This window comes from Mus caroli, unplaced genomic scaffold (assembly GCF_978045245.1).
Source record: "Mus caroli unplaced genomic scaffold, Mus_caroli_1 scaffold_1, whole genome shotgun sequence".
Classification (NCBI taxonomy): Eukaryota; Metazoa; Chordata; class Mammalia; order Rodentia; family Muridae; genus Mus; species Mus caroli.
The window spans coordinates 172985807-172998436 of NW_028227256.1; the positions used below are offsets into that span (position 1 = coordinate 172985807).

The 12630-nt window shown below is 37.0% G+C and overlaps 1 protein-coding gene across 5 annotated transcripts in view; it reads right to left on the reverse strand.

Moving 5' to 3' along the window:
* Positions 1–12630, reverse strand: part of Rgs7 (regulator of G protein signaling 7) — a 403213-nt gene that overhangs the window by 128226 nt on the left and 262357 nt on the right. For 3 of the 5 annotated variants that reach the window (XM_021156749.2, XM_021156741.2, XM_021156734.3), the window contains exon 4: positions 2358–2408. The exons of 1 other annotated variant lie outside the window; for it this stretch is intronic. In XM_021156749.2, the coding sequence (XP_021012408.1) occupies positions 2358–2408 (51 nt within the window). Of the gene's footprint in view, positions 1–733; positions 784–2357; positions 2409–12630 lie in introns of those variants that run through there. One more of the 5 variants, XM_085843208.1, reaches the window with a different exon arrangement.

The following is a 12630-nucleotide window of genomic DNA, read 5'->3' on the forward strand; positions in this document are numbered from 1 at the left end:
AATTCTCAGCTCCCTCTCAAGCCCCATGTCTGCCAGAACACCAGCATGCTTCCTGCCATGATGATGAATGACTACATTTCTGAAACTGTAAGTCAGCCCCAATTAACTATTTCCCCTTAATAAAGTTGCCTTGGTCTTGGTGCCTCTTCACAGCAATAAAATACAACATTCTTTCCAGTCATGGAGTCTCATCACTGCAATAAAACCCAAACTAAGACAGTTTGTATTGTATATGTGTATAGAATGTATATATGTATTGTTAATATTACTAAGAATAATCTTGAATTCTGAGTAAAAGATTATGGAGCTTTATTTATTTTAGAGAACTAGTATACTGTGCCTCCATGTCTAATGATACTAAATTGCTATGATGAAAATGAAAGGTACTTAGGCTTTGCTTATCAAAATGGTAAATATTAATGTGCAAAATATGCGTATGCCTATGTTTTGGACAAGCCCTGAAGATCATGAAACTTACATTGCTCCACATGGGCCATTAGATCCACAATTGATATTATTTTTTCATCCGTTTTTCTCAAAAATCTTATTTCAGCAAATTACTGACATTTATGATTTCAGATTTTCCAATAAGGGTATCAAACAACATTTTGCTATCAAATAGAACACTAGCCAGGCAGGAACCTGACATTGCATTCTCCCTCATTTTTAAAATGATTCAGGATATTATTGAGTTCCAAAATAGAATAGACATTATAATAACAACATCATCTACCTTCTAAACAGCTCCATACATGAGTCCATCAAAGTAACTTTCTTAATGTCATCTGTAAGAGCAGAGTAATTACCAGAGATATTTTGTGTGCAATGTTACACATACAGGACAATCACCATTGCATTTTGTATTTTAAAACCTATCACAGAGGCTTATACTCTGTATAGGGTAAAGTTGTTCATTCAAATAAACAAACCCACAAGTTAAAAACTAATTTCTGCTTCTCATAATATAACTAAAATGCTTGGACTTCATGGTGAATTTCAGGTCAGGATGGACTACAGGGTACATTATACCCCAAAATTTTTAAAAGAGAAACTATTAAATCATTATTGAAAAATATTCTTTGAATTTTTAATGCTTTGATCTCTATTATCTATATGATTAATATTGTTGGTTGCAAATAAGTAGCACTTCTAGGAACTGCTATAGTTGTGTGAATATGGAACATCGCATAAAACCTAATCATGAGCTTGACAAAAGATGGTCTCCTTTCATTGTAAGCACTTATTCTCCCATTTAATGACAACGCAGTGCTAGATAATAGCTGCGCTATTCGCTGATTAACACCTTTGGAAGTGTATTCAAAGCTTATATATCAAATGAGCAAAGGTATATATAGATTGATTTATGCAGACTTATGCTACATTTTCCAATGGCATAGTTTCATTAAACTATTCCAAAGTAAGGGCAATAAACTTTTATCTCCACGATGTATCAAGTTTAAATAATTCAAACGTGGCAATCTGGAGCATGGGAACAGAAGACAAAAGCTTCCGTGCTAGACAGTAGATGGAGGCTTGTACATGTTGGTGTATGCCCACACTGCCCTCCACCATGCCATCCCTCCCGAGAGGAAATCACAGCTGAAATCTCAGCTCCTTAAAAGCTGTTGGATTGTCAGCCTCTCCTCTTAGAAGCAGACTCATTTGTATTTCAGTGGCATAAACAGTTGGCCACACATGAAAGGCTTTCACATATTTTCAAAAGTCACTGAATGCCTCGTATGTGTAGGGGTTTCTTCCAGGAAACACAAAATGTAAGCTGGTAAGACTTGTTTCACACTTGGGAATTTAGAGCTCTGTTTCAGAACTGACCATGTCTACCAGAGTAAATGAGTTCAGAATTTCAGTGAGAATATTAAACATACACACGCACACACACACACACACACACACAAATCAGTATTACAAAAAACAAATTGTTTTTAAATTTCATTCAAAAATAGAACTAAGGAAACAATGATAAATTACTGAGATTCACTTGAAAGTGTGCTAAAGGAATATTTCATGGTTTCATTTGCTATAAATTACATGTATAATTATTTATTGATATATAGCTGAAAATCTATTCTAAAAATCACAAGTAACCATAATTAAATAATATAAAATGGATTATTGTATATGTGATAATTATATATGTGAAGCAAATTATACAAGCATATATAATGTTAGTTGAATGTATGTTGACTTTGTATAAATGCTAACCATACAGTTAATGTTTAATTATGTTCATTATCATGAGGTTTGCTTGACTATTACTTTAAATTGCCTTGAAAAAAACATGTTTATCAAGACCACAAAGAAAAATATAAAGTCTAGCAATGGGAAAATGATTTATTTACCTGGATCTTCTATAGTTAAGTTCTTTATTAACCATTGAACAATGTCTGACCCTAGAAAAAGAAAAACACAAATAGATGTGAACCTTTTGTTTATACATTTAACATTAAGAACTCTCCACTTTGGATTCTCATTTCAGTAAAAACTCTTTTAATCATTGCAATAAGAAGTAAAGGATCATTCACAGATAAAGTATCCAAAATGCCACTGTGAATACATTTCTCTAGTGACCAAGGTGCAAGATAGAAAATTATTAAATATGACTTATCATTAATGGAACATATATATTATTTTTCATTGATTTAAATGCTTTAGTCATTAAGTTTATTGGATGCCATGTTTCAGGTATAAATCTTACCATGGCATGAGTACAATTTTCCAGAAGAGTCCCCTCCCCATTTCTGATTGTCCTTATCTTGTCCTTGTATTATGTCAATCAAGGACTAGAATGTCTTTGGATCTTTAGTATGCCTTGCAGGTGATAGGCCCCTGTGACATTATAGTGTTATTCTTTCTGATTACATGCAGTGTCTTTATTTCTAAGAGCCTCAAGATTCATGGGTACCAAAGAACTTCCCTTGACCCTCCTCTTTGTTTTCTCAGGTACAACAGTCACCTGTGCTCATCACAGAAATAGCTGAATCCTTTATCAGAGTATGGACAAAGCATTCACACCTCTGTACTCAAATCCTTAAGGAATATTCCTACAAGGAGAACATGGCCACAGAATGAACTAAGCAGGATTCAGAGGGCCTCACAGAGACTTTAGTGGCAGTCATGGAGCCTGTATGGGTCTGCACTAGGTCCTTAGCATATACAAGGTGATTGTTTAGCTTGGTCTTCTTGTGGAACTCCTAAGAGTGGGAATGGGCAGCATTGCTGTCTCTTTTCCCAGTTTCAAGACCCTTTTCCTTCTACTGGGTTGCCTTGCCCAGCCTTGATATGAGGGTTTGTGCCTGGTCTTATTGCATTTTGCTATGCCACATTTGATTGATATCCCCAGGAGACATGCTCCTTTCTGAAGAAAATAAAGGAAGATGAGTGGATCTTGGGGTGTGTGTGTGTGTGTGTGTGTGTGTGTGTGTGTGTGTGTAGGGACTGGAATGAGTAGAGGGACAAGAGGTTGAGGTTGGGATTATTGTATGAGAAGGAAAAAGTAGTTCTCAAAGCAGACTTTCAAATTCATTTTGACTATTTAAAGCACAGTGTCTGCTTACAAGTGAGGAGTCCATAAATCTAAGTAAGCAGGTCTCTGCTTCCTAATAAGAATGTGAAAGTATCTCTTGTTGGCTACAAAGTCCCCAAGATTCATCATGCAATCTTTTCATATGGCATAGATGAACACTTATTTTACAGTTTAGTTATATGATCAAACTAGATTCTAACAAAAGACAGTTGTCTTTCACCTGCTCAAACAGAGAGCAAAGAATCATCTTTAACTGATATGTGCACATTGCACATTCCATAATACATTAATACAGAAACATTTATTACCTCTGAAAACGTCATGTTCACAGGAAAAAAGTCAACCAAAAGGACAGCCCTGACAAGATTCATCCTCGGGATGCTTAGATACTAAGGCTTACTTTTCCAGCTTCCTGCCTAATTCTACATAAGACAATACCAATGTTTTCTTCTCTAAAGACTTACTTCCAGGACAACTTCAAAACCGCTAGCTCACCTGATCCAGCCTTTCAGATTCTTCCAATCAGGACTTTATTTAAGCCTGCACTTTCTCAGTATACAGATACAGGGCACCAAGTGCTACAGCCATCTTTCTGAAGACTAACCATTTTTTCGAATTTACTAGGGCCCACAAAAGGATGTCAGGAATCAACAGAAAACAATGATAAGAAAACTATGCCTCATGCACAAGAGATGAGGTGGCTGATTTTTGGACTTTCAAGAGGTGTTGGATGGTTGTAGTCTTTTAATAGAGGCTGGTTAAAAATAGTTATTGTCTTGAACAGGGATAAAGAAAAATTTAGGAACCTAGACTCAAGGATTTCTTTATTTCCTTTTTTTTCTTTCTTAAGGAAGGGGATTGAGAAGAAAGAGGAGGAAATTACAGGAATATTATAGGAATAGTAAGAAAAAACAGGAGGTAGATTATTGAATCTAGTCTTAAACTGAAAAACATTTTATAGCCACTTACATTGATAGAGATCTTAGTATTTTGATGAAAAATTGATGTTATATTTTGTCACATTCCTACAGAATTTTGTATATTGATAAAAAATAAGGTTATTTTGATACATTGGTATTGTTTATTGTGTATTGATACAAATTTAAGATTATTTTGATACACATTATGTGTGTATATTTTCAATGTTTATTTGAGGCATTGTACTTATATAATTTTAAAATATGCAACATAAAGTTCTAGTCTTCTTGAAAGGTGCTATTACAAACCATATTGGATGATTAAAAATGGAGGAGTTAGAGAAAGGACTGAAGGAGATGAAGGAGTTTGCAACCCCATAGAAGAACAACAATATCAATCAACTTGAACCCCATTCCCCAGAGATGCCAGGGACTAAACTACCAACCAAAGAGTACACATGGAGGGACTCATGGCTCCATCTGCATATGTTGCAGAGGATGGCCTTGTCTGCTATCAATGGGAGAAGAAGCCATTGGACCTGTGAAGGATTGATACGCCAGTGTAGGGGAATGCCAGGGTGGTGATGTGGGAGTGGGTGGGTGAGTAGGGGAGCACCCTCATAGAAGCAGGGGGAGGGGAATGGGATAGGGGGTTTCCAGAGGGGAAACTGGAATAGGGGGATAACAATTGAAATGTAAATAAATAAAATATCCAATAAAATTAATTTAAAAGTGTAAGTTATAAACTATAAGGGCTGGTTAAGAAATACAATAATCAGACAATCAAGCTCATGGTAATGTCACATACTAGTCTAGATCATCATAGAAATATGCATTCTGGGTTGAACAGATAATAGGTATTTGGAAAAAGGCAAAATTTGCTTGTTCATATATGCTATGAATAGATAGATGATCTTCAAAAGCCTCAGAGACCCACAGAATATGACATTTAAAGATACCCTTATTAATTTAAAGCTTTTTAAACATTGAGACAAGTCAACTCCTGGCAGCACCCCATTTGACTTGGAAGTAAAAGATGAACACTAAAGGACCTCCATTTGGAGATAGCATCATTTATGGCAAGGTAGCCACTGAGCAAAGAAAATGTCCTAATTTCATCTGCTGACAGTATGTTATCAAGAAAGGACAAATGGATACAGGGAAGTTGACTCCCAAGCTCTGCCAACACAGGGTAAGAAAGTCCTTCACAATCCCTGCTTTACAAAAGGTCTGTCAGATATTCTCAACCAGAAGGCTGGAGATGATGCTCCAGTATTTTGTAGAGTATTAGGGACTATCCAGGTAGCCAGCTGTTTCTGTCATTTCTATAATTTTTGGAAACTGTGCCCTTCACTTCCTGTATACTAAATATTTTTCTTTCTCAAGTCTCTGATGAGGTTGAAGTTTAGATATTAGTCTTATTAAAATCTTAAGTTGTTTAAAATTTAAGAAGATGTTATAGGTCTACGAAGATGTTTTCAAGTTGATAATGAAAGTTAGGATACATATTGAATTAAATAAAGAACTCTGAACTCACCAGGATATGATAGATAGTAGAATACTTTCTTCTGGCTTGCCCAATACAAACTGACTGGGCTTTTTGAATGTAACTATTACCTAATAATTTTCATAATTGTTATCATTGTATTCCATTTATATTTAAAAAAAACTGCTTAATAGACTAAAAGGGGGAATTGTAAAGAGGATATCTTGTGAACTATATGGATGTATTACTTATCAATTAAAAAAAAACTATGGACTATAGGAAAGGGTAGACTAGAAGTTGGGACATCCAGGTTGGGGGAGAAAGAATTATGAGATACAGTGAGGTTTGGTGATTCACCCAGGAAGATGTGACAAGACAGACATATGATACCTGAACACAAGTGACCAGCTATGTGGCAGAATGTAGATTAGAATCAATGGGTTAATTTATGATTTAGTCAAAGAAGAGCCTACCCAAATGACTACAAATATGTGTACAAAATATATTTGTAAATAACTTTTCAGTCTGAGTCTTATTTCTTGGAGCATGGAGCTGGGAGAAGAACCAGATCCAACTTCTACAAGTATCTGCTACATTCTAATGACTACATTTTATTTATGAAATGAAAAATGGAGTTGCCACAGTACCCTAACATAAGAAAGAGTAGACTCCATTTATTGTTCTCTATCTATATATTGAGTGCTAGGGAAAGATATATTCATTTGGCAGATCTAGAATTTTAGGCTAAAGAAAATTGGATTTTTTTCTTATCAATAAGGCACATGTTTTTCAGCAGACAAATAATACAATCAAAGTGCTTTAAGAAATTGTAGAATTGTAGGTACAATGCTAAGGTGAGAGAGAGAGAGAGAGAGAGAGAGAGAGAGAGAGAGAGAGAGAGAGAACTTTAAGCCAATCTCTTTGATGAACATAGATGTAAATTTTCTCAACAAAATATTTCCAAATTGAATTCAAGAACATATTAAAAACACCATCCACCATGATCAAGTCAGCTTCATCTAGAGAGGAAGGACATTTCAACATATGTAAATCATTAAACATGATCCATCATAAAAATGGCCTAGTCGGCCATCATTGGGAAGAGAGGCCCCTTGGTCTTGCAAACTTTATATGCCTCAGTACAGGGGAATGCCAGGGCCAAGAAGTGGGAGTGAGTGGATAGGGGAGTGGGGGGGAGGGTATGGGGGGACTTTTGGGATAGCATTTGAAATGTAAATGAAGAAAATACCTAATAAATTAAAAAAAAAACTAACTTAAAAACAGAAGCCACATGAACATCTCATTAGATACAGAAGAGGCCTTTGACAAAATCCAACATTTCTACATGATAAAGGTCCTAGAGAATGTAAGGACGTAGGGGGCATATGTCAATTGAATAAAGGAGGTGTGCAACAAGCCCACAGATGATGCCATGCCAAGTAGAGAAAAATGACCAGTCTGAATCAGAGAAGCACTCCTGATGAACAGTGGTGGATGCACTCATGGGTGACCAAGATGCAGAACACAGGCAGCCGATGTGGGGCCATCCCCAAATAAGTCACCCATACCACCCCCTCGAAAGCTCATGGACTAGTACAGAAGATGGAACAGAAAATTCATAAGAGCCATAAGATACCGTAAAAGGTGAAGAGATGCCATTGTTTAAACATGATACAGTTATTGTAATCATTAACAGGAGTCAGCTGCAGTTATCTGCATTGTGCCAACACAAGGCCAAACCTAACAGGCAACAGGCTCATTGGCTTTTGCCATTCGCCTCACAACAGAGTGGACTGAATTCTCACACCTCCTGCTTTTAAATCTCAGGAGCTGAAGCTAGCAATTAGTTTGAGGATGAAACTGTGTTTGCATACTTTCTGATTCTCAGCCTGGGATGGGATTCCTAGTCGTCTTCTTTATTCTTCCTATTCTCAGAGGAGGGGAGAAAGTTAAGATCATAGAGCATAAATATTGCAGGATAGGTGGATTGAAATGCATTTTAGAAAGAACAGATCTTGACAGACAAAACAAGGGGTGAACACGATAGCTTCCTCTACATTTCCACAGTTAGGGAGGCACTTGGAGTCAGAATTTTGAATAAAATGAATATGCATTTCTGTTTTAGGAGTACAAACGTGCTTTGCTCTGTGGAATTACTATATTTCTGAAGAGCAGAGTACAAGGTTCTTTTTTGGCATGTGAAGAAAGACATTTTATGCATACTATAATAGCTATTTAAAGGAACCTTGTGGTATAGTTGTGTGTGATTATGTTTTTATAATTTCATCTCTTTAAGTAAAGAATTAACTGTCTAGGACTAGATAGATGGTTCAGTGGGTAAGCACACTTGTACAAGCAATGGGGTCATGGTATCAGATCCCAGTACCAACCTAAAAAGCTGGCTATGACTGTTGCATACACTTGTAGCCCAATGCTATGCGAGGTAAAGAGAAATGGCTATGGCTTGCTAACTGCCAGGCAACCATGTCTCAGGCACACAGACCCACCCATAACACACACATATATCACATTCATATACATCTTCAAAAAATAATTTATTTCTCTAAAAGAACATCGGTGAATTTTAAAGAGAATTCAATGTGCATTGTATTAAAAGTTAACATCTTATCACAGGTTGAAATTGGATGTAACTTAGAATGTAAAGCCCAATTTCTCAATTGTCTATATCTAATATGAACGAGACATAAAAATCAATTGACACAAAAATAATCAAAGAAATATTATTGTCTCAGTAGATATCAAATGCATTTTAAATCTTGGTCTATGACAATTAAAAATATAGAGAAATGAGGTTATAAAATTTTCAAGTAAATAAACAGAATTGGTAAAGAATTATACCGAGCAAAGTAAGCCAGACCCAGATGGACACTCAGCATGTGTTCTCTCTCTTATTTGGATCCTAGTCAGACCTTTAGATTTGAATGATTAACTTGACTATTTCAGAGCCAGGAGAGGGAATATGTACAGGCTGTTGCAGGTGGGGATGCCTTCAGGAAAGGGGGCTAGTGGGACATAGCTGCTATGAAAGTGAGGGAGCAGGCGCTGAGGGTAGAGCTCTATGTCTTCTTGTGTGCTATAAGGCTCTACTCTAGTCACGTGTGGATTACCATTGTCTCCTCTAGGAACGAACAGTTTATCATAATTCAACAACCCTCTTTATTACTTATGTCTCTTACTGTAGTAATATCTCCTTTGTGTGAGATTAACATACCTATTCCAACTTTGCCTTGACTCAACTTTGCATGATAGTTGTTTCCTAAGAGCTAGGGAGATGTCAGTAGAAAAAAAAATCTTCATTATATTTTGTTGGGAGTAGAGAGACAGTAAACAATTAACTATTCAACTCATGATGACTGCAGTGAAGAAAGTCACATGTTGGGGGTAAAGTAAGGTTTGAGTTGTTGGTATAAAGAAAAAAAAAAAAAGCACTTCAATCTGTTATATGAATTCCTGGAGCAGAAGAATCCAGGCTAAGGATAACAAATCCCAAAGCTCAAAGGTAGAATCCTGATAGGAGAATTAGGGAAATGGGAATGTACAGCAACAAAGAGATTACAGAAAACATGACACAGTGTGTTTAAGATCTTTGCATTTTCCTGAGTGTGAGCTGAGAAAAGGGAATATTTGCTTGCTCATGAAAATTGCTATGTCAAAGACAGATTATTCAGATTGAATGATGATGCTAAAAGAAAAATAATATCTATAGTGGTGGTGATGGTGGTGGTGGTGATGATATGATGATAATGACAAATAATGAGAAAAACATTGTCTTGGAAATTATGGGCTTAAGTGATTAAAAGAAACCTTGCTTTAGAGTGTTAACCCTATATGTTGTTGGAATGGAAACCAGACAATGACAATAGCCCACCTCCTAATTATTGGCCACAGTCAAAGAATCAACATTCTTCTATGAACTCTTGCTCCTAGTTAAACATTTTTGGACTTATTAAATACAGAGAAACTCCAAATTTAATGATTTAAGCACATCAGGAAAAGTCCCATTGGAGTTAGAACCCCTCTCTGCACTGATTCCTCCATGATAGGTTCATGGCAGAGAAAGGAATAAAAGTTGACCATATTATGTATGCATAATATACTAATTATAAAAATGAAAATTAGAATATTTTGGTTCTCTTTTCCCTGGAGAGCAAGAGGTACAAATTAAATTAAACTCCATACATCAAGAGCTTCCAGAAATGTAACAATATGTTAGTTAACATTTATAAGATCAGCCTATCTGTGGTTTTATGACTTTCAAATTAATATATTTTGGGGACGTATGGTGGAAAAGTGTGAGCTCTATCAAAGCTTGATTATCTCATCAGAAACTGTGTCACCACCTCCTTCCCAAATGGCTTTTCCTCTGTCAGTGTGGCCCAGTGCCTGGTAAAGTCATACAGTGAGTCGGTTTTCATATAGCTGTTTAAGTCGCCTACAGATTGCTCTGGCCTCTAACCAGGACTGGGATGCATTCCACTTTAGCCAAATGGAATACATATCAAAAGTAAAATGAAATGATTTTTTTTTGGTATGGACTCAAGCAGCCTAAATCCTTTAAGAGAGGGCTGGGAGAGTATGATTCCCAATTCTGATTCATTGGGGTGAGGTTTTTTTGTTTTGTTTTGTTTTTTTGTTTGTTTGTTTGTTTGCTTTTCTATTTCTTTTCAAGTTGCAGTGGAATCTTTCACAGAAAGTATGTGGTTGACTCTTAGAGGATGAGAATCTATCTTTTCAGAAAAATCCATACATCCATAGAGATCTAAAAGCTGAAGGATGTCTGGCCCCCCATCCTTCCTGCACCAGGGTAAAACTAGCCTGACAGAATGGCAGATAGAAAAAAAAAAAGGCAGTCCAGTGAAGGAGCTAGAGAGCAGGCAGCAACCTCAGAAGTCTACAGCAAGGACAGCAAGAGGAACTAGAAAAACAGTACTAGATCCCAAAGTGCCTATTGCCTCTTGAGTTACAGATATGGAAGCCAGGTAGAAAGTAAGAGTTTACTGTAATGGGATGGGCCCATAACATTAGCACTTGTGGGCCTAAGGTGGAAAGATAGTGAGTTCTAGGTTAGCCTAAGATAGAAAGACCTTATGCCAAACACACACACGGAATGAATCAGAATCTTTCTACTTGGATATCAGATAAAGGTGGCAGCAGTATTAATAAATATGGAGAAGAGAGCTTACACTGCTCATGTTGAGGAGATAGACCACAACCTACACCCAATGCTGAGAAACTGAAAAGCACAGGGCAGGTTCAAAAGATTGTAGGACAAAAATGAGTCACTGAAATCCAGGAAGGAATCCATCCAAGGTCCCAGGCTTCTCCTACAAAGCTATGATGCTCAAGAAAAATAAGAGATGGGCCCATAACTTAATAATAGCTTAGTTTGAGGCTCTCCTTGACTATGTAGTAAAATGAAACACTGAAGTGGAAAGAGAATCAGAAAGAAAGTGAGGCTGAGAAGGAACCGCCTCAGTGATAGTCACCTGGAACTCAAAGGATAACCTACACAGAGGATATAAGGGTGAGTCACATCATCATTTCTCTTATTGACTGCTGTTCTGTCTTGGTATCAGTTGGTGGGAAAGAGGCTTGAATGGACATGTAAATGAGTGATTCAATAAGGGAAGAAAAGATGTGTGGGCCAGCCATGCCCACTGTGTTGCTCTCTATGTCAGTTTAAAACAAGCTGCATCAAGGGATAACACTGACAGAGACTTTGCTCTCCACATTCTGGCTCATGTCTGCCACTGAAACTGTGCACCTTGATAATCAGCCACCTCCTTTAATGTACACCAACAAAACCTTATCAAGAGATTTAAGATGTTACTAGAAAGTAGAACTATGGAAATCTTACCTACCCCCAGCTCCTTAATGTGACCCAACATCATCAAAGGGATGTTTTCATATCCTATTGGTAAGGGATGAAAGGAAGTGATGGTGCTGCCGAGAGTCTGCCTGACCGGGTCTGTGGGCTTGATAGTGTAATTGACCTTGTTAAGTCCTACTCTTGGCAAAGTCTCCACCTAGGAACTGAAGAGGAGAATGTCCTCAAGTCACCTCACTATCACTGGGCATTCATTCAAAGAATGGCAGTGATTGTCTCTTCTACATGAAAGACTTAAAGTGTTGAGCTGTCAAATAGCATACTCAGATCACCAATCCTAGATTTCCAGCCTCTTCTCTTTATAAAAAGGATCTTACTTCTTTATAACCTTTTCTTATCTGTATCTCTCAAGTTCCGCTTTAAAATTCAGAGAGGGCACAGTCCAACAGTACTGATCCCATGAGCTCAAATCATCCCCCTTAATGCTTACTCGGCACTAACACTTGCCCTTTCTGGAATATAGAATGTGATTGCGCTGACAATTAGGCAGGGCTGTATAAACAGCAGTATGCACTTATGTTAGGCTCCATACAATGTTGTCTGAAGGTCAATTTTTAAAAATTGAACAGCTCACATAATGCAGTGAAAATTTTGGTTTCTTTGAAAACTATAGCAGTATTATGGAAAAATGCTTTGGTATAATCCCAGGTGTGGGATATGGGGCTGCGTCAGTTTATCCACAGCAGCTGACTATGATTTGTCTCATGCTCTAGCACAGGCATGACTTTGCCAGCTACAGATAGTTTCTGCAATTGTGTGATGTTCGGGAACCTTTCAG